The sequence below is a fragment of the Taeniopygia guttata genome, chromosome 33 (assembly GCF_048771995.1).
Source record: "Taeniopygia guttata chromosome 33, bTaeGut7.mat, whole genome shotgun sequence".
NCBI classification, from domain to species: Eukaryota; Metazoa; Chordata; class Aves; order Passeriformes; family Estrildidae; genus Taeniopygia; species Taeniopygia guttata.
The window spans coordinates 863,575-885,078 of record NC_133058.1 but is presented as its reverse complement, the minus strand read 5'-3'; the positions used below and the strand labels follow the sequence as shown (position 1 = coordinate 885,078).

Here is a 21,504-nt window from a genome sequence, read left to right as displayed (position 1 = left end):
CACACACCTGGGACAGGTGTGACACACACACACACACCTGGGACAGGTGAGACACACACACACACCTGGGACAGGTGTGACACACACACACACCTGGGACAGGTGAGACACACACACACACACACCTGGGGGACACACACACACCTGGGACAGGTGAGACACACACACACACACCTGGGACAGGTGAGACACACACACACACCTGGGACAGGTGTGACACACACACACACACCTGGGACAGGTGAGACACACACACACACCTGGGACAGGTGAGACACACACACACACCTGGGACAGGTGTGACACACACACACACCTGGGACAGGTGAGACACACACCTGGACAGGTGTGACACACCTGGGACAGGTGAGACACCTGAGTTACCTGTGCCAGGTGAGCCTGGCACCTGTACTGGGTTAGTTACCTGTGCCAGGTGAGTCAGGCACACCTGGGGATGAGAAAAAAAGAGAAAAAAATTAGAAAAATGAGGGGGAAAAGGCAAAAATTGGGGGAAAAAATGGGAAAAATTAGGAAATTGTGAAAAAGTGGAGGAAATTTGGGGGAAATTGGGGAAATTTGGGGAGAAGAGGGATTTACGTGTCTCAGGTGAGTCGGGCACACCTGGGCACACCTGGGGATGAGAAAAGGGAGAAAAAATGAGAAAAATGAGGGGAAAAATGGTAAAAATGGGGGAAAATTTGGGAAAAATTTGGGAAAAAGTGGGGAAATTTTGGGAAAATTTGGGAAAATTTGGGAAATTTGGGAAAATTTGGGAAAAATCAGGAAAAAAGGGGATTTACCTGCCTCAGGTGAGTCGGGCACACCTGGGCACACCTGGGGACAAGAAAAAAGTGAAAAATGGGGGGGAAAATGGGAAAAAATGTGGAAAAAAATGGGGAAAAATTTGGGAAAATTTGGGAAAATTTGGGAAAAATGGAAAAAAAAGGGGAATTACCTGTGCCAGGTGAGTCGGGCACACCTGGGCACACCTGGGGATGAGAAAAGGGAGAAAAAAATGAGAAAAATGAGCGGGAAAAGGAAAAATTTGGGGGAAAAATTGGGAAAAATCAGGAAAATTGGGAAAAAATTGAGGAAAATTGAGGAAAATTGGGGAAATTTGGGAAAATTTGGGAAAAATCAGGAAAATGGGGAGTTGCCTGTGCCAGGTGAGTCGGGCACACCTGGGGGTGAGAAAAGGGAGAAATAAATGAGAAAAATGAGGGAAAAAAAAGAAAAATTGGGGGGAAAATTGCAAAAATAAGAAAAATTGGGAAAAATTTTGGGAAAATTTGGGGAAATTTTGGGAAAATTTGGGAAAAATCAGGAAAAAAGGGGATTTACCTGCCTCAGGTGAGTCGGGCACACCTGGGCACACCTGGGGATGAGAAAAAAAGAGAAAAAATTAAGGAAAAAAGTGAAAAATGGGGGGGAAAATGGGAAAAATTGTGGGAAAAAATGGGGAAAAATGGGGAAAATTTGGGAAAATTTGGGAAAATTTGTGAAAAATCAGGAAAATGGGGAGTTGCCTGTGCCAGGTGAGTCAGGCACACCTGGGCACACCTGGGGACGAGAGAAGGGAGAAAAAATGAGGGAAAAAAGTGAAAAATAGGGGGAAAATGGGAAAAAATTTGTGAAAAAAATGGGGAAAAATTTGGGAAAAATTGGGGAAATTGGGGAAATTTTGGGAAAAAAGGGGAATTATCTGTCTCAGGTGAGTCGGGCACACCTGGGGATGAGAAAAGGGAGAAAAAATGAGAAAAATGAGGGGGAAAAGGAAAAAATGGGGGGGAAATGGGAAAAACTTGTTTAAAAAAATGGGGAAAATGTTGGAAAATTTGGGAAAATTGGGAAAAAAGGGGAATTACCTCTGCCAGGTGAGTCGGGCACACCTGGGGATGAGAAAAGGGAGAAAAAATGAGAAAAATGGGGGAAAAAAGGTAAAAATGGGGCAAAAAATGGGAAAACTTTGTGAAAAAAAACGGGGAAAATGTTGGAAAATTTGGGAAAATTGGGAAAAAAGGGGAGTTACCTGTCTCAGGTGAGTCGGGCACACCTGGGGATGAGAAAAGGGAGAAGTAAATGAGAAAAATAAGGGGAAAAAAGGGAAATTTGGGGGGAAAATTGTGGGAAAAAATGGGAAAAATTTGGGAAATTGGGAAAAAGTGGGGAAATTTTGGGGAAATTTGGGAAAAATCAGGAAAAAAGGGGATTTACCTGCCTCAGGTGAGTCGGGCACACCTGGGCACACCTGGGGACGAGAGAAAGGGAAAATAATGAGAAAAATGAGGGGGAAAAGGAAAAAAATGTGAAAAATTAGGAAAATTGGGGGGAAAATTGAGGAAATTTGGGGAGATTTGGGGGAATTTGGGAAAATTTGGGAAAAAAGGGGAATTACCTGTGCCAGGTGAGTCGGGCACACCTGGGCACACCTGGGGATGAGAAATAGAGGAAAAAATGAAGGAAAAAAGTGAAAAATGGGGGGGAAATGGGAAAAATTGTGGGAAAAAATGGGGAAAATTGGGGAAATTTTGGGAAATTTGGGAAATTTGGGAAAAAGCTAATTACCTGTCTCAGGTGAGTCGGGCACACCTGGGGATGAGAAAAGGTAGAAATAAATGAGAAAAATGAGGGAAAAAAGGAAAAAATTGGGTGAAAATTGGGAAAAAATTGTGGGAAAAAATGGGGAAAAATTTGGGGAAATTTGGGAAAATTTGGGAAAATTTGGGGAAAATCAGGAAAATGGGGAATTACCTGTGCCAGGTGAGTCGGGCACACCTGGGCACACCTGGGGATGAGAAAAACGGAGAAAAATGAGGGAAAAAAAGGAAAAAATGGGAGGAAAATGGGAAAAATTTGTGAAAAAAAATGGGGAAAAATTGGGGAAATTTGGGAAATTTGGGAAAATTTGGGAAAATTTGGGAAAAAGGGAATTTCCTGTCTGAGGGGGGGGTCACCTGCCCGCAGGTGCCAGTGCAACGGGCACGCCGACACCTGCAACGAGCTGGACGGCACCGGCTGCCCCTGCCAGAACAACACCGAGAGCGGCGCCTGCCCCGAGCGGCGCGACTGCCACCGCCACCAGGTGGGCACACCTGGGCACTCACCTGGGCACACACCTGGGGGCACACACCTGGGGGCACCTGGGCATAGCTGGGCACACCTGGGGGCACCTGAGATACACCTGGGCACAGCTGGGGGCACCTGGGCATACACCTGGGGGTACCTGGGGGCACCTGGGGGCACCTGGGCACACACCTCGGCGCACCTGGGCACACACCTTGGCACACCTGGGGCCACCTGGGCATAGCTGGGCACAGCTGGGGGCACACCTGGGCACACCTGGGGGCACCTGGGCACAGCTGGAGGCACCTGGGCACACACCTGGGCACACCTGGGGCACCTGGGGACACCTGGGGGCACCTGGGGGCACCTGGGCACAGTTATAGCACACCTGGGCACACCTGGGGGCACACCTGGGGGCACCTGGGCGCACCTGGGGGCACCTGAGATACACCTGGGCACAGCTGGGGGCACCTGGGCACACCTGGGGGCACCTGGGCACAGCTGGGCACTCACCTGGGCACACCTGGGGGCAGCTGGGGGCACCTGGGCATAGCTGGGCACACCTGGGGGCACCTGGGCACACCTGGGGGCACCTGGGGGCAGCTGGGGGAGGGAAAATGGGGAAAAAGTCAAAAATTTGGGGGAAAATGGGGATTTTGGGCACACCTGGGCACACCTGGGGGCACCTGGGCACACCTGGGGGCATCTGGGCACACACCTGGGAGCACCTGGGGGCACCTGGAGGCACCTGGGCACAGCTGGGGGCACACCTGGGGGCACCTGGGGGTGTGGAAATGGGGACAAAATGGAAAAATTTGGGAGGAAAATGAAAATATTTGGGGGGAAATGGGGATTTTGGGCAAATCTGGGCACACCTGGGCACAGCTGGGGGCACCTGAAAAGGAAGAAACAGGTGAGAAATGGAGAAGAATTTGGTAAGAAATTGGAGGAAATTTGGATAAAACGGGGGAAAAAAAAGTCTCCAAGTCCAGGGGGGGTTCCAGAACCTTCTCCGGGGGGTTCTGGTGGGGACGTGGGGATGGAACCCACCACGTTCCTCGGGGTTCTGGTGCCACCAGCGTGGCTTGACCTCCCCACCAATGACCTCAGTGACCCTGACGGTGCCACTTTGGGTGTCCCCACTGTGCTCCAAGTGCCAGAACCTTCTCCAGGGCGTTCTGGTGGGGACGTGGGGATGGAGCCCACCATGTTCCTCAGGGTTCTGGTGCCACCAGAACCTCTTCCCTTCCAATGTCAATGACCTCGATGACCTCAGTGACCCTGACGATGCCACTTTGAGTGTCCCCACAGTGCTCCAAGTGCTAGAACCTTCTCCAGGGGGTTCTGGTGAGGACATGGGGATGGAACCCACCACGTTCCTCGGGGTTCTGGTACCTCCAGGGGCTCTGAGCTCCACACCAATGACCTCCACGACCCTTACAGTGACATTTTTGATGTCCCCACAGTGCTCCAAGTGCCAGAACCTTCTCCTGGGGGTTCTGGTGGGGACGTGGGGATGGAACCCACCAGGTTCCTCAAGGTTCTCGTGCCACCAGGGTGCTCTGAGCTCCACCCCAATGACTTCCATGATCTCAGTGACCCTGATGGTGCCACTTTGGGTGTCCCCACAGTGCTCCAAGTGCCAGAACCTTCTGCAGGGGGTTCTGGTGGGGACGTGGGGATGGAACCCACCACGTTCCTCGGGGTTCTGGTGCTCTGAGCTCCATGCCAATGACCTCGATGACCTCCACGAGTGTGACCACGACACTTGGGGTGTCCCCAAGCCCTGAATCCATTCTAGAACCTTCTCCAGGGGGTTCTGGTGGGGACGTGGGGATGGAACCCACCATGTTCCTCAAGGTTCTGGCACTCTGAGCTCCACACCAATGACCCCCATGACCCTGACAGTGCCACTTTTGGTGTCCCCACAGTGCTCCAAGTGCCAGAACCTTCTCCGGGGGGTTCTGGTGGGGACGTGGGGATGGAACCCACCACGTTCCTCGAGGTTCTGGTACCTCCAGGGTGCTCTGAGCTCCACACCAATGACCTCAGTGACCTCGATGACCCTGACCATGACACTTTTGATGTCCCCAGATCCAAAATCCATTCTAGAACCTTCTCCAGGGCTTTGTGGTGGGGACGTGGGGATGGAACCCACCAGGTTCCTCAGGGTTCTGGTGCTCTGAGCTCCACCCCAATGACCTCAGTGACCTCCATGACCCTGACGGTGCCACTTTTGGTGTCCCCACAGTGCTCCAAGTGCCAGAACCTTCTCCAGGGGGTTCTGGTGGGGACATGGGGATGGAACCCACCAGGTTCCTCGAGGTTCTGGTGCCACCAGGGTGCTCTGAGCTCCACCCCAATGACATTGATGACCTCCACGAGTGTGACCACACCACTTTTGGTGTCCCCACAGTGCTCCAAGTGCCAGAACTTCCCCAGGGGGTTCTGGTGGGGACATGGGGATGGAACCCACCAGGTTCCTCAGGGTTCTGGTGCCACCAGGGTGCTCTGAGCTCCACCCCAATGACCTCAGTGACCTCCATGAGTGTGACCATGATACTTGGGGTGTCCCCAGACCCAAAATCCATTCTAAACCTTCTCCAGGGCTTTGTGGTGGGGACGTGGGGATGGAACCCACCACGTTCCTCGAGGTTCTGGTGCCACCAGCGTGGCTTGAACTCCCCACCAATGACATCAGTGACCCTGATGGTGCCACCTTTGGTGTCCCCACAGTGCTCCAAGTGCCAGAACCTTCTCCGGGGGGTTCTGGTGGGGACGTGGGGATGGAACCCAGCACGTTCCTCAGGGTTCTGGTGCCACCAGGGTGCTCTGAGCTCCACACCAGTGACCTCCACGAGTGTGACCACACCACTTTTGGTGTCCCCACAGTGCTCCAAGTGCCAGAACTTCTCCAGGGGGTTCTGGTGGGGACGTGGGGATGGAGCCCACCACGTTCCTCAGGGTTCTGGTACCTCCAGGGTGCTCTGAGCTCCACACCAATGACCTCAATGACCTCCATGAGTGTGACCACACCACCTTTGGTGTCCCCACAGTGCTCCAAGTGCCAGAAACATCTCCAGGGGGTTCTGGTGGGGACGTGGGGATGGAACCCACCAGGTTCTTCGAGGTTCTGGTGCCACCAGGGTGCTCTGAGCTCCACCCCAATGACCTCGATGACCTCCACGAGTGTAACCACGACACTTGGGGTGTCCCCAGACCCAAAATCCATTCTAGAACCTTCTCCAGGGGGTTCTGGTGGGGACATGGGGATGGAACCCACCAGGTTCCTCGAGGTTCTAGTGCCACCAGGGTCCTCTGAGCTCCACACCAGCGACCTCAATGACCTCCACGAGTGTGACCACGCCACCTTTGATGTCCCCCCAGTGCTCCAAGTGCCGGGACTCCTTCCAGGGCTTTGTGGTGGGGACGTGGGGATGGAACCCACCATGTTCCTCGAGGTTCTAGCTCCACCAGAACCTCTTTCCTTCCAACTTAAATGACTTCCATGACCTCCACGACCCTGATGGTGCCACCTTTGATGTCCCCCCAGTGCTCCAAGTGCCGTGACTCCTTCCAGGGCCACCCGGTGGGTGGCCAGCAGTGCTACCGGCTGCTGGCGGTGGAGCAGGAGTACTGCCTGGACGCGGCGTCGCAGAGCCACTGCTTCCCGCCGCCGCAGCGCCGCCCGCTGCCGCCCGGCCGCTCCGTGCCCTTCGCCGTGCAGCCCAAGTTCACCAACGTGGACATCCGCCTGACGCTGGACGTCACCTTCGGCGTGGTGGACCTCTACGTGGCCACCTCCTACGACACCTTCGCCGTGGACGTGGAGCCGGGCACCGGCTGGCACCGGGTCCGCGTGCAGGCGCCCGGCGGGGGGGGTGGCACCTTTGGGGGCGGTGGTGGCACCTTCGGGACTTCCGGAACTGGTGGTGGCACCTTTGGGACCTTCAGGGGACAAGGGGGACAAGGGGGTGGTGGTGGTGGTGGTGGCACCTTTGGAGGTGGTGGTGGCACCTTTGGGACCTTGGGGGGACAAGGGGGACAAGGGGGACAAGGGGGACAAGGGGGTGGTGGTGGCACCTTTGGAGGTGGTGGTGGCACCTTTGGGACCTTGGGGGGACAAGGGGGACAAGGGGGTGGTGGTGGTGGTGGTGGGGGTGGTGGTGGCACCTTTGGGACTGGTGGTGGCACCTTTGGGACTTCAGGAACTGGTGGTGGCACCTTCGGGACCTTCGGGGGACAAGGGGGTGGTGGTGGCACCTTTGGAGGTGGTGGTGGCACCTTCGGGACCTTGGGGGGACAAGGGGGTGGGGGTGGTGGTGGTGGTGGTGGTGGCACCTTTGGGACTTCAGGAACTGGTGGTGGCACCTTTGGGACTTCCGGAACTGGAGGTGACACCTTTGGAACTGGTGGTGGCACCTTTGGGACTTCTGGAACTGGAGGTGGCACCTTTGGGACCTTTGGTGGCCCTGGTGGTGACACCTTTAGGACTTCTTGGACTGGTGGCACCGGTGGTGGCACCTTTGGGACTTCTTGGACTGGTGATGGTGGTGGTGGCACCTTTGGGACCTTCGGTGGCACCTTCGGTGGCCCTGGTGGCCCTGTGGCCGGTGGGGTTGGTCCCACTGGTCCAACTGGTTTTACTGGTGACCCCCAAAGTTCTGATGACCCCAGACCCCATTTTGGTGTCCCCCAACCCCATTTTGGTGGCCAAACTGGTTTTAATGGTCAATCTGATGACCCCCAACCCCATTTTGGTGGCCCCAGAGAAGATTTTGGTGGCCAAACTGGTTTTTATGGCCAATCTGACGACCCCAGACCCCATTTTGGTGGCCCCAGACGCCACTTTGATGACCCCCAACCCCATTTTGGTGGCCAAACTGGTCATACTGGCCAAACTGGTTTTTATGGTCAATCTGATGACCCCAAACCCCATTTTGGTGGCCAAACTGGTTTTAATGGTCAATCCGATGACCCGAGACCCAATTTTGATGACCCCAGAGCCGATTTTGGTGGCCCCCAACCCAATTTTGGTGGCCAAACTGGTCATACTGGCCAAACTGGTTTTAATGACCAATCCGATGACCCCAAACCCAATTTTGGTGACCCCCAACCCCATTTTGATGGCCCTGAACCCAATTTTGGTGACCCCAGACCACATTTTGATGGCCAAACTGGTCATACTGGCCAAACTGGTTTTTATGGCCAATCCGATGACCCCAGACCCAATTTTGATGACCCCCAACCCCATTTTGATGACCCCAAACCCCATTTTGGTGGCCAAACCGGTTTTTATGGCCAATCTGATGACCCCAACCCCCATTTTGGTGGCCCCCAACCCAATTTTGGTGGCCCCCAACCCAATTTTGGTGGCCCCCAACCCCATTTTGATGGTCCCCAACCCCATTTTGGTGTCCCCAGACCCCATTCTGGTGGCCCCAGAGCCAATTTTGGTGGCCAAACTGGTTTTTATGGCCAATCCGATGACCCCAGACCCAATTTTGGTGGCCCCCAACCCCACTTTGGTGGTCCCCAACCTCATTTTGGTGGCCAAACTGGTTTTTATGGTCAATCCGATGACCCCAAACCCCATTTTGGTGGCACCCAACCCCATTTTGATGACCCCCAACCCAATTTTGGTGGCCAAACTGGTTTTTATGGCCAATCTGATGACCCCAGACCCCATTTTGGTGGCCAATCTGATGACCCCAGATCCTTTGGTGGCCAAACTGGTCATACTGGCCAAACCGGTTTTGCTGACCAATCTGATGACCCCCAACCCCATTTTGGTGGCCCCAAACCCCAATCTGATGACCCCAGACCCCATTTTGGTGGCCCCCAACCCCATTTTGGTGGCCCCCAACCCCATTTTGGTGGCCCCCAACCCCATTTTGATGGTTCTCCTGACCACCCCACCGCCCCCATCCCCTCCAGAAGCCCCCACCCCACCACCCCACCTTCACCCCCCCCACCCCCCGTGGTGGCACCGGCTCTGCTGGAGGAACGCGCCCACGGCCTGGTCACCTACCTGACGGTGGCCCGGCCCGTGCCCGCCCTGGTGGTCCGGGGGGTGCGGGACCGGCTGGTGCTGACCTACCCCCACGCCGGCCACGCGCTGAAGTCCACCAGGTTCTACCTGCTGGTGGTGGCCGGCGCCGAGCCCTGCCAGGGGCTGCTCTTCTTCCGCCAGGACCAGGCGCACATCGACCTCTTCGTCTTCTTCTCGGTCTTCTTCTCCTGCTTCTTCCTGTTCCTGGCGCTCTGCGTGCTGCTCTGGAAGGCCAAGCAGGGCCTGGACGCGCGCCACGAGCGCCGGCGCCACCGGCAGGAGATGTCCAAGATGGCGGCGCGGCCCTTCGCGCGTGTCACCGTCTGCTTTCAGTACCACGGTTATCGGAGCTTCTCTGTGGGACACCAGCAGAACCTCCCCAGGGGTCATCAGAACCATCTTGTGGGTCATCAGAACCATCCTGTGGGTCATCAGAGCTGCTCCGTGGGTCATCAGAACCATCTTGTGGGTCACCAGGACCATCTTGTGGGTCATCAGAACCTCCCTGTGGGTCACCAGAACCATCCTGTGGGCCACCAGGACCATCCTGTGGGCTACCAAAGTTGCTCCGTGGGTCATCAGAACCATCCTGTGGGCCACCAAAACCATCCTGTGGGTCATCAGGACCACCTCATGGGTCACCAGGACCATCCTGTGGGACACCAGGACCACCTCATGGGACACCAGAACCAACCCATGGGTCATCAGAGCTGCTCCGTGGGTCACCAGAACCATCCTGTGGGTCACCAGGACCATCTCATAGGACACCAGAACCACCCCGTGGGTCATCAGAACCAACCCATGGGACACCAGGACCAACCCATGGGTCACCAGAGCTTCTCCGTGGGTCACCAGAGCTCCATGGGCCACCAAAACCAACCCATAGGTCATCAGAACCACCCCGTGGAACACCAGAGCTGCTCCGTGGGTCACCAGAACCACCCCGTGGGTCATCAGAACCAACCCATGGGCCACCAAAACCAACCTGTGGGTCACCAGAACCACCCTGTGGGCCACCAGAACCTCCCCATGGGTCATCAGAACCACCTCATGGGTCATCAGAGCTGCTCCGTGGGTCACCAGAACCAACCCGTGGGTCACCAAAATCCACCTTTGAACCCCCAAAATCCACCTTTGAACCCTCAAACTTCCCCTCGGGACCCCCAAATTCTCAGTTTTGGCCACCAAAATCCACCTTCGGACCCCCAAACTTCCCCTTCGAACCCCCAAACTTCACCTTCGGACCCCCAAAATCCCCACCTGGGTCACCAAAATTCACCTTCGGACCCCCAAAATCCACCTTTGGACCCCCAAAATCCACCTCTGAACCCCCAAATTCCCCGTTTTGCCCCCCGAAATCCGCCTTTGAACCCCCAAAATCCACCTTTAGACCCCCAAAATCTCCGTTTTGCCCCCCCAAATCCACCTCTGAACCCCCAAAATCCACCTTTGGATCCCCAAAATCCCCGTTTTGTCCCCCCAAATCCACCTTTGGACCCCCAAACTTTACCTTTGGACCCCAAAAATCCCCGTTTTGCCCCCCCAAATCCACCTCTGAACCCCCAAAATCCACCTCTGAACCCCCAAAATCCACCTCTGAACCCCCAAAATCCACCTCCGAACCTCCCAAATCCCCGTTTTGCCCCCCCAAATCCACCTTCGGACCCCCAAAATCCACTTTTGGACCCCCCAAATCCCCGTTTTGGTCACCAAACTTCACCTTTGAACCCCCAAAATCCACTTTTGGACCCCCAAAATCTCCGTTTTGACCCCCAAAATCCCCATTTTGCCCCCCCAAATCCATCTCGGGACCCCCAAAATTCCCCTCGGGACCCCCAAAATCCCCCTGGGGACCCCCCAAACCGCCGTGTTTCCCACCCAAACCCCCCCCCGGGCCACCGCAGGGCGCCCCAATCTCTGCCGGGCCCCCCCAAACCACCACCGGGCCCCCCCAAACCACCACCGGGACCCCCCAAACCGCCGCCGGGACCCCCCAAACCCCCTCGGGGTGCCCCGGGCGGGGGTCCCGGGGCGGCCCCGGTGACGCTGGAGCCCACCGAGGACGGGCTGGCGGCGGTGGCCACGCTGCTGCTGCAGCTGCCCGGGGGTCCCGGGGGTCCCCCCCGAGCCGCGCTGGGCTCGGCGCTGGTGGTCCTCAGGGGGGCGGGGCCGGGGGCGGGGCCTGGGGCGGAGAGGGGCGGGGCTTGCAGGAAAGGGGCGGGGCCTGCGGGGCTGGAGCTCACCGCTATGGGCAGCTGAAAATCAATTTTTTGGGGATTTTTTGGGTTTTTTTCGATTTTTTTGGGGGATTTAATTGGGAATTTTTGGGGGATTTTTTCGGGATTTTTTGGGGATTTTTCAGGAATTTTTTATATTGGTTTTTCCCGGTTTTTAAAGGTTTTTTTTCCGTATTTATTCGGATTTTATTTGGATTTTTTGGCTTTTTTTCCTGGTTTTTTTTTATTGGCTTTTTTTTTTTTTCCCCCGATTTTTCTATTATTTTTTTATTATTATTTTTAGGGAATTTTTTTAGGGATTTTTTTTTTTGTGTGTATTTTTTGGGATTTTTTTTGGGATTTTTTCGGGATTTTCAGGGCATTTTTGCCTTTTTTTTCCTGAATTTTTCGCAGGTTTTTTGGGAGTATTTTTAGGAATTTTTTTCCTTTTTTTTTTTTTTGTAATTTCTGCAGTATTTTCTGGGATTTAGTTGGGATTTTTTAGGATTTTTTTTATTGATTTTTGGGGATTTTTGGGAGTTCTTTGGGAACGTTTTTCTGTATTTTTTGGTGAATTTATGTCGGAATATTTTTAGAATTCCTCCTGGATTTTATTTCGATTTTTTTCGGTTTTTCCGGGGGATTTTAGAGAGATTCGGGTTCGGTTTTGGGGGGAAAATCCCGAATTTCGGGCTCGGCGCTGGTGGTGCTCCGGGGGGGCGGGGCCGGGGGCGGGGCCTGCGGCAGAAAGGGGCGGGGCTTCGAGGAAAGGGGCGGGGCCCGCGGGGCTGGAGCTCACCGCTATGGGCACCTGAAAAATCGCTTTTTTGGGCAAATTTGGGCCTTTTTTGGGGTTTTTTTTCCGATTTATCGGGATTTTTTGACTTTTTTTTTTCTGGATTTATTGGGATTTTTAGGGGATTTTTTAAATTGGGTTTTCCCGGGTTTTAAAGGGTTTTATTTCTGTATTTTTTCGAATTTTATTTGGATTTTTTGGCTTTTTTTCCTGGTTTTTTTTTTTTTTTTTTTGGCCGATTCTTCTATTATTTTTTTATTATTATTTTTAGGGAATTTTTTTTCGGGATTTTTTTTTTGTGTGTGTATTTTTTGGGATTTTTTTCGGGATTTTTTCAGGATCTTGGGGGGATTTTTTACTTTTTTTTCCTGAATTTTTCGCAGATTTTTTGGGAGTATTTTTAGGATTTTTTTTCCATTTTTGGGGTATTTTTTAATATTTTTTTCTGCATTTTTTTAGTTTTTTGGGGAACTTTCTGGGATTTAGTTGTGATTTTTCTGGGGGCAGCTTTTGGGAATTTTTTTCTGTATTTTTGGGGAATTTATTTCGCGATATTTTTTTCGATTTGGTTCTGTATTTTTGGGGGATATTTTGGGATTGTTTTGAGGGATTTTTTGGGGATATTTTTCAGGATTTTTGGGGGACTATTTGGTGAATTTATTTCGGGATATTTTTAGGATCCCCCTGGATTTTATTTGGATTTTTGGGCCGGTTTTCCGGGGGATTTTAGAGAGATTCGGGTTCGTTTTTGGGGGGAAAATCCCAAATTTTGGGCCCAGCGCTGGTATTTTTTCAGTATTTTTAAAATTTTATTTCAATTTTTTAGGATTTTTTTCTGTGGCTTTTTTTTTTTTCTGATATTTTAGGATTTTTTTTCCTGGATTTTTTTGCTTAATTTTTTGAGAGTTTTTCTGTATTTTTGGGGATTCCTTGATATTTTATTTCGATTTTTTGGGGATTTTTTCTTTTTCCGTAATTTTTTGGGGATTTTTTCCGTTTTTTTTTTTTTCTGGGATTTTAATAATTTATTTTATTTTATAAGACTTTTTTAGGATTTTTTTCTGGGATTTTGGGGAATTTTTTTGGATTTTTTTTTGAATTTTGGGGGAAAATTGGGAAGAATTTCAGGGAGATTTTGGCGCCAAAAGCCCATAACAATCAATTAATTAATTAACTAATTAATTAAATATTTATTAATTTGGGGGGAGGGTCCCGGGTCCTTCCCCTCCCCCCTCAATAAACGCTGCTGCCCCTCCCCCTCCGCGTGGCTTCTTTCTTTAATTAGCGCCGTTAATTAGGGGGGGGTTAATTAGCGCCGTTAATTAGGGAGGGGGTTAATTAGAGGAGGGGGCTTAATTAGAGTGGTTAATTTGGGGAAGGGGTTTAATTAGTGGGGTTTATTAGGGGACAGATTTTAATTAGGGGGTTAATTAGTGGGGTTAATTAGGGGAGGGGGTTTAATTGGGGGGTTAATTTGGGGAGGGACTTAAAAAGGGGCGGAAATGACCCAAAACACCAAAAAAAATTCCCCAAATTTCTCCCAAAATCCCCAAAAATTCCCCCAAAATCTCTCAGGACCCTCAAAATTCCTGAAAATTCCCAAAATTATCCAAAATTTGCCAAAATCCCTCAAAATTCCCCCCCAAAATCCATGAAAATTATTCAAAATTCACCTCAAAATCCCTCAAAATTTGCCTCAAAATCCCTGAAAATTCCCCAAAATTCTCCCAAAATCCCTGAGAATTCCCAAAAATCCTCAAAACTTCCCCAAAAATTCCTTCAAAATTCCCCAAAAATCCCCAAAACGTCCCAAAAATTCACCCCAAAATCCCTGAAAATTCCCCCAAAAATCCCCCAAAAATTCCCCAAAGTCCCCAAAAATCCCCTAAAAAAACCTCAATTTTCCTCCCCGGTGACGTCACAGGCGGGTTCATGACGTCACAGGCGACTCGATGACGTCACAATTTTGGGGGGAATTTTATTGAATTTTGGGGGGATTTTGGAGAATTTTGGGGAAATTTCGGGGATTTTGGGGGAATATCCGAAGATTTGGGGGGAATTTTTGGGAATTTTTGGGGATTTTGGCGATTTTTCAGGGATTTTCGGAGGATTTTTGGGGAATTTTCGGGATATTTTTCGTGGCTTTTGGGAAATTTTCGGGATATTCTTTGGAAATTTCGGGATATTTTTGGGGGGAATTTTTGGAATTATTTCCGGGATATTTTTGGGGAATTTTCCAGGATTTTTTGTGGGGAAATTTCGGGATTATTTTTTTTTTCTGCAGGATTTTTTTGGGGACTTTTTTGGGGGATTTTTTTTTTCGGGATTTTTTTGGCGTGTTTTGGGATTTTTTGATTATTTTTTCTTTTTTTCAGGAATTTTTTGCCGAATTTTTGGGGGTTTTTTTGCTCATTTTCCGGATTTTTTGTGAATTTTCGGGGCGGTTTTTTTGCTCATTTTCGGGATTTTTTGCGAATTTTCGGGGTTTTTTTTTTGCTCATTTTCGGGATTTTTTTGCGAATTTTCGGGGGGTTTTTTTTGCTCATTTTCGGGGTTTTTTTTGCTCATTTTCGGGATTTTTTGTTAATTTTCGGGCGGTTTTTTTCTTCATTTTCGGTATTTTTTGCGAATTTTCGGTGGGTTTTTGGCGGAATTTTTTCGGGATTTTTTTTGGGCGCATTTTCGGGAGTTTTTTTTGGAATTTGGGCTCCCCTCCCCCGCCCCTCCCCCGCCCCTCCCCCCCTGTTTTCCTGGACTTTGCCCCCGCCCCGCCCCCCCCGCCCCCATAAATGGTGCGGCCCGGGGGGGGGGGAGGGGAAAGGAGCGGCCGCGACCATCGGTGGGTGCGGGGGGGGGGGGACCCCAAAATCCCCTTGGGGCAAAAATCCCAAATTTGGGGGGGTCTGAGGGGATTTTGGGGAGAAAAATCCAAATTTTGGAGGGAAAAAAATGGTAATTTTTGGGCGGGAATATCTCGATTTTGGAGGGGGGGATATATCGAATTTTGGAGGGGAGAAATCTGAATTTTGGGAGGGGAAATTCTGGAATTTTTGGGGATAAATCGTGGAAATTTTGGGGGTAAATCGTGGAAATTTTGGGGATAAATTTTGGGATTTTTGGGGATAAATCTTGGGGGTTTTGGGGATAAATGCCGGGAATTTTGGGGTGAAACTCGGGGATTTTGGGGTCCCCAGGAGCAGCATGGCCCGGGCCCCCCGCGGCCGGATGGGGGCGCTGCTGCTGCTGCTGCTGCTGCTGCTGAGCGCGGGTGAGACACCCCAAATTTGGGGACCCCTCCCCTCAAATTTCACCCCCAAATCGCCCCCAAATCCCCCCAAAAATCCACCGCAAAACCCCCAAATCCTCCCCCAAAATCCTCTCAAATTGCCCCCAAAAAATCCCCCCTAAATCCGCCCCAAAATCCCCCAAAATTCTCCCCAAATCCCCCCTAAATCTTCCGAAAATCCCTCAAAATCCCCCTAAAACCCCCCAAAATTCCAAAAAAATCCCCAAATTCCCCCAAATCGCCCCAAAATCTCCCGAAATCCTCCCGAAACCCCCCGTAATTCTCCCAAAATCCTCCCCAAATCCCCCGAAACTCCCCCAAAATCCCCCAAATCCCCCCAAAATCCCTCAAAATCCTCCCGAAATCCCTCCAAAATCCTCCCAAACTCCCAAAAATCTCCCAAAATCCTCCCAAAATCCCTCAAAAATCCCAAAAATCCCTCAAAAATCCCCAAATTCCTCCCAAAACCCTCCCAAAACTTCCCGTAATTCCCCCAAACCCCCCGTAATTCTCCCAAAATCCTCCCAAATCCCCCTGAAATCCTCCCCAAATCCCCCCAAATCCCCCAAAATCTTCCAAAAATCCCCAAATTCCCCCCAAATTCCCCCAAAACCCTCCCGAAACCCCCCGTAATTCCCCCAAAAATCCTCCCAAAATCCCCTGAAATCCTCCCAAATCCCCCCCAAAGTTCCCCAAATCCCCCCAAACTCCCTCAAAAAATCCCAAAAATCCTCCCAAAAATCCCAAAATTCCCCCAAAAATCCCCCCAAACTCCCTAAAATCTCCCAAAACCCCCCAAAACCCTCTCAAAACCCCCCGTAATTCTCCCAAAATTCCCAAAAAATCCCCTGAAATCCTCCCCAAATCCCCCCCAAATCCCCCCCGAAGTTCCCCAAATCCCCCAAAATCCCCCCAAAATCCCCCCAAAGTCCCAAAAATCTCCCAAAATCCCCCAAATCCCTCCCAAACCCCCCGTAATTCCCCCAAAATTCCCCCAAAATCCCCTGAAATCCTCCCCAAAATCCCCCCAAATCCCCCCCAATTTCCCAAAATTCTCCCCAAATCCCTCAAAAATCCCCAAAAACCCCCAAAAATCGCTCAACAATTCCCAAATTCCCCCTAAACCCCCCGTAATTCTCCCAAAATCCCCCCAAATCCCCCCCGAAGTTCCCCAAATCCCCCCAAAATCCCCCAAAACTCTCCCAAAACCCCCCGTAATTCTCCCAAAAATCCTCCCCAATTCCCCTAAAATCCCCCCAAAACCACCAAATTCCCCCAAATTCCCCAAAATCCCTTAAAATCCTCCCAAAATCCCTCAAAAATCCCAAAAATCCCCAAATTCCCCCAAAACACCCCGTAATTCTCCATAAACCCTCCCAAAACCCCCCGTAATTCTCCCAAAATCTCTCAAAAATCCCAAAAATCCCTCAAAAATCCCCAAATTCCCCCCAAAATCCCCCAAAAATCCCCCCAAAACCCTCCCGAAACCCCCCGTAATTCTCCCAAATTCCCCCCAAAATCCCTTGAAATCCTCCCCAAATCCCCCCAAAATCCCCCCCAAAGTTCCCCAAATCCCCCCAAACTCCCTCAAAAATCCCCAAAATCCTCCCAAAAATCCCCAAATTCCCCCAAAATTCCCAAAATTCCCCCAAACTCCCAAAAATCTCCCAAAATCCTCCCCAAATCCCTCCCGAAACCCCCCGTAATTCTCCCAAAATCCCCCCAAAATCCCCCCAAATCCCCCCAAATCCCCCCAAATCCCCCCAAATCCCCCCAAATCCTCCCCAAATACCCCCCAAATGCCCCCAAATCCCCCCCGAATTTCCCCAAATCCCCCCAACTCTCGGCCCCTCCCCCGCAGCCGCCGCCGCCCCTCCCCCCTCCGGGCCCGCCCCTCCCCCCCCCGGGCCCGCCCCTCCCCCCCCGGGGGCGCTGGGGCAGCTCCGGGGTTACCTGGGCCAGGTGGGCTCGGCCGCCGGGAACCTCCTGGGGGGGCTGGACCTGCCCTCGGCGCCGCAGCGCATCCGGTAAGGACCCAAAAAAATCCCCGAAAATACCCCAAAAACAACCCAAAAAATACCCCAAAAACCCCCAAAAATCACAGAGCCAGCCAAAAAAATCCCCCCCCAAAAACACCCAAAAACACCCCAAAAACAACCCAAAAACACACCAAAAACACCCCAAAAACACCCCAAAAACACCCCAAAAACCCCCAAAAATCACAGAGCCAGCCAAAAAAATCCCCCCCCAAAAACACCCAAAAACACCCCAAAAACACCCCAAAAACACACCAAAAACACCCCAAAAACACCCCAAAAACACCCCAAAAACACCCCAAAAACAACCCAAAAACACCCCCAAAACAACCCAAAAATCACAGAGCCACCCGAAAAAAAACAGGACAAAAAAACCCCCAAAAACACCCCAAAAACACCCCAAAAACACCCCAAAAACAACCCCAAAAACACACCAAAAACACCCCAAAAACAACCCAAAAATCACAGAGCCAGCCGAAAAAAAACCCGAGAAAAAAACTCGAAAAACACCCCAAAAACACCCCAAAAATACCCCAAAAAAACCCCAAAAACACCCCAAAAATCACAGAGCCAGCCGAAAAAAATCCCCCCAAAAACACCCCTAAAATCACAAAGTCACCCAAAAAAATGCCCCAAAAAAACTCCAAAAATGCCAAAGTCACCCAAAAAAACCCGAAAAAAAACCCCAAAAATCACAAAGCCACCCAAAAAAATCTGAAACAAACCCCCAAAAATGCCAAACTCACCCAAAAAAAAAACCCAGGAAAAAAAACCCATTAAAAAAACCCCAAAAATCCCAAAACTCACCCTGAAAAATAAAAAAAGAAAGCGAAAAAAAGAAAAAAAACAAAATTGGGGTTTTTCCCCCAAAATCGGGGCTTTTTCCCCAAAATCCAGATTTTTCCTCAAAAAAATTGGGATTTTTCCCCCAAAATCGTTTTTTTTTCCCAAAAATCTGCATATTTTTTCCCCAAAATCCAATTTCCCCCCCCCCAAAAATCGGAATTTCCCCCCCAAATCTGATTTCCCCTCCCCCCCCCCCCCCCCCAAAATCCAGAATTTTTTTCCTCCAAAAAATTGGGTGTTTTCCCCAAAAAATAGTGTTTTAAAAAAAAAAAAAAGGTGTTTTTCCCCCAAAAAAATGGGGGTTTTCCCCAAAAAAATTGGGGTTTTTACCCCCAAAAAATGGGTTTCTTCCCCCAAAAATTGGGTTTTTCCCCTAAATAATTTGGGTTTTCCCCAAATTAATTGGGTTTTTCTCCTAAAAAATCGGGTTTTTTCGCCCCAAAAAATTGGGGTTTCCCCCCCAAAAAATTGGTTTTTTTCTGAAAATAACTGGGTTTTTCTCAAAAAAAAATTGATTTTTTTTCCCAAAAAAATTGGGGTTTTCCCCCCAAAAATTGGGTTTTTTCCCCCAAAATCCGAGGTTTTTTTTTCCCCCAACCCCCCAAATTCGTTATTTTTGGGGAAATGACCCAAAATTGGTGTTTTTTGCCCCAGGACGGCGTACGAGCAGGGCGTGACGGCCGCGGTCACCTACAGCGGGATCCTGACGGACCAACTCTACCACTGGTGGCAGGGGGAGCAGTGACCCCAAAATCACCCAAAATGACCCCAAAAATGACCCCAAAAATGACCCCAAAAATGACCCCAAAAATGACCCCGAAATTTGGGGGAACCCAAAATTTGGGGAAATCCAAAATAAAGGCTCTGGAATGGGAAAAAAAAGGAAAAAATGGGTGGAAAATGAAAAAAAACGGGTGGAAAATGGAAAAAAATGGGGGGAAAAGGAAAAAAATGGGTGGAAAATGGAAAAATGGGATTGAAAAGGGGAAAAAATGGGTGAAAAATGAAAAAAAAATGGGGTGAAAAACACCAAAAAATGGGGGTGAAGAGGGAAAAAAATGAGGAAAATGAGCTCAAAAGTGGAGGTGGAAAAAGGGAAAAATGGGATTGAAAAGGGGGAAAAATGGGGTGAAAAAGACCAAAAAATGGGGTGAAAAACGAAAAAATGTGAGTGAAAAATGAAAAAATTGGGTGAAAAATGAGAAAATGTGAGTGAAAAATGAAAAAAAATGGGGGTGAAAAATGAAAAAAAAGAGGAAAATGAGCTCAAAAATGGAAATGGAAAAAGGGAAAAATGGGGGTGAGAAGGGTAAAAAAATGGGGTGGAAAATGAAAAAAATGGGGGTGAAAAAGGAAAAAAATGAGGAAAATGAGCTCAAAAATGGAAATGGAAAAAGGGAAAAATGGGATTGAAAAGGGGGAAAAATGGGGTGGAAAAGGAAAAAAAATGGGGGTGAAAAACACCAAAAAATGGGGGGAAAAAGGAAAAAATGGGGGTGAAAATGAAAAAATGGGGGTGAAAAATGAAAAAAAAATGCTGTGGAAAATGAAAAAAATGGGGGTGGAAAATGAAAAAAAAAAATAGGTGGAAAATGAAAAAAATAGAATGAAAAACACCAAAAAATGGGGGTAAAAAATGAAAAATAATGGTGAAAAGTAACCCAAAAATGGATGTGGAAAAAGGGGAAAATGGGGGTGAAAAGGGGAAAAAAATGGGGTGAAAAATGAAAAAAATGGGGGGGGGGAATGAAAAAAAATGGGGGAAAAAGGAAAAAAAATGGGTGGAAAATGAAAAAATGGGTGAAAAATGAAAAAAATGGGTGGAAAATGAAAAAAATGTGGTGAAAAATGTAAAAAAATGGGGTGGAAAATGAAAAAAATGGGATTGAAAAGGGTCAAAAAATGGGGTGAAAAAGGTAAAAAAAATGGGGTGAAAAACACCAAAAAATGGGGGTGAAAAGGGAAAAAAAATGAGGAAAATGAGCTCAAAAATGGAAGTGAAAAAAGGGAAAAATGGGGGTGAGAAGGGTAAAAAAATGGGGTGGAAAATAAAAAAAATGGGGGTGGAAAAGGAAAAAATGGGGTGAAAAATGAAAAAAAATGGGGATTAAAAATGAAAAAAAATGGGGTGGGTGGAGAAATGAAAAATGGGTGGAGAAATGAGAAAAATGGTGAAAAGTAGCCCAAAAATGGGGGTGGAAAAAGGGAAAAATGGGGGTGAAAAGGGTCCAAAAAATGGGGTGAAAAAGGAAAAAAAATGGGGGTGAAAAAAGGGGAAAATGGGGGTGAAAAATGAAAAGAAATGAGGAAAATTAGCTGAAAAATGGAGGTGAAAAAAGGGAAAAATGGGGGTGAGAAGGGTAAAAAAATGGGGTGGAAAAGGAAAAAATGGGATGAAAAATGAAAAAATGGAGTGAAAAATGAAAAAAAATGGGGATTAAAAATGAAAAAAAATGGGGTGGGTGAAGAAATGAAAAATGGGTGGAGAAATGAAAAAAATGGTGAAAAGTAGCCCAAAAATGGAGGTGGAAAAAGGAAAAAATGGGATTGAAAAGGGTCAAAAAATGGGGTGAAAAAGGAAAAAAAAAATGGGGGTGAAAAACACCAAAAATGGGGGTGAAAAAGGAAAAATTTGGGTGAAAAATGAAAAAATGTGAGTGAAAAAAGGAAAAAATGGGGTGAAAAAGTTAAAAAATGGGGAAAAGTATCCCAAAGATGGAGCTGGGACACCCCAAAATTCACCTGGGACCCCCCAAATCCCACCTGGGACCCCCCAAACCCCACCTGGGACCCCCCAACCTCACCTGGGACCCCCCAAATTCCACCTGGGACACCCCAAACCCCACCTGGGACACCCCAAACCCACCTGGGACACCCCAAAATTCACCTGGGACACCCCAAACCCACCTGGGACCCCCAAATCCCACCTGGGACCCCCCAAATCCCACCTGGGACACCCCAAATCCCACCTGGGACACCCCAAATCTCACCTGGGACCCCCCAAACCTCACCTGGGACCCCCCAAATCTCACCTGGGACCCCCCAAACCCCCTCAGGTGCCCCCAAACCCCACCTGGGACCCCCCAAATCTCACCTGGGACACCCCAAATCTCACCTGGGATACCCCAAAATTCACCTGGGACACCCCAAAATCTCACCTGGGACCCCCAAAACCCCACCTGGGACACCCCAAACCTCACCTGGGACCC

At 49.8% G+C, this 21,504-nt stretch overlaps 2 protein-coding genes across 2 annotated transcripts in view; both read left to right on the top strand.

Annotated features, from left to right (window-relative positions):
- Window positions 1-11,374, top strand: part of MEGF8 (multiple EGF like domains 8) — a 120,544-nt gene extending 109,170 nt beyond the window's left edge. The window contains exons 47-52 of the mRNA XM_072920700.1: window positions 2,965-3,082; window positions 6,617-7,676; window positions 7,726-8,939; window positions 9,023-9,517; window positions 10,291-10,379; window positions 11,020-11,374. Coding sequence (XP_072776801.1) covers window positions 2,965-3,082; window positions 6,617-7,676; window positions 7,726-8,939; window positions 9,023-9,517; window positions 10,291-10,379; window positions 11,020-11,374 — 3,331 coding nt within the window. The remainder of the gene's footprint in view (window positions 1-2,964; window positions 3,083-6,616; window positions 7,677-7,725; window positions 8,940-9,022; window positions 9,518-10,290; window positions 10,380-11,019) is intronic.
- Window positions 11,375-14,889: 3,515 nt separating this feature from the next.
- Window positions 14,890-19,185, top strand: APOC2 (apolipoprotein C2). Its single transcript, XM_072920744.1, has 4 exons — window positions 14,890-14,966; window positions 15,322-15,395; window positions 17,275-17,440; window positions 18,950-19,185. The coding sequence occupies exons 1-4, from the start codon at window positions 14,917-14,919 to the stop codon at window positions 19,038-19,040; spliced, it is 381 nt and encodes a 126-aa protein (XP_072776845.1). The 5' UTR covers window positions 14,890-14,916; the 3' UTR covers window positions 19,041-19,185.
- Window positions 19,186-21,504: the final 2,319 nt, after the last annotated feature.

Coding starts and splice junctions, on each gene's coding strand:
- APOC2 (XM_072920744.1), top strand. CDS start 14,917: ATGGTGCGGCCCGGGGGGGGGGGAGGGGAAAGGAGCGGCCGCGACCAT. Junction 14,967..15,321: donor AGGAGCGGCCGCGACCATCG/GTGGGTGCGGGG, acceptor TGGGGTCCCCAG/GAGCAGCATGGCCCGGGCCC. Junction 15,396..17,274: donor GCTGCTGCTGCTGAGCGCGG/GTGAGACACCCC, acceptor CCTCCCCCGCAG/CCGCCGCCGCCCCTCCCCCC.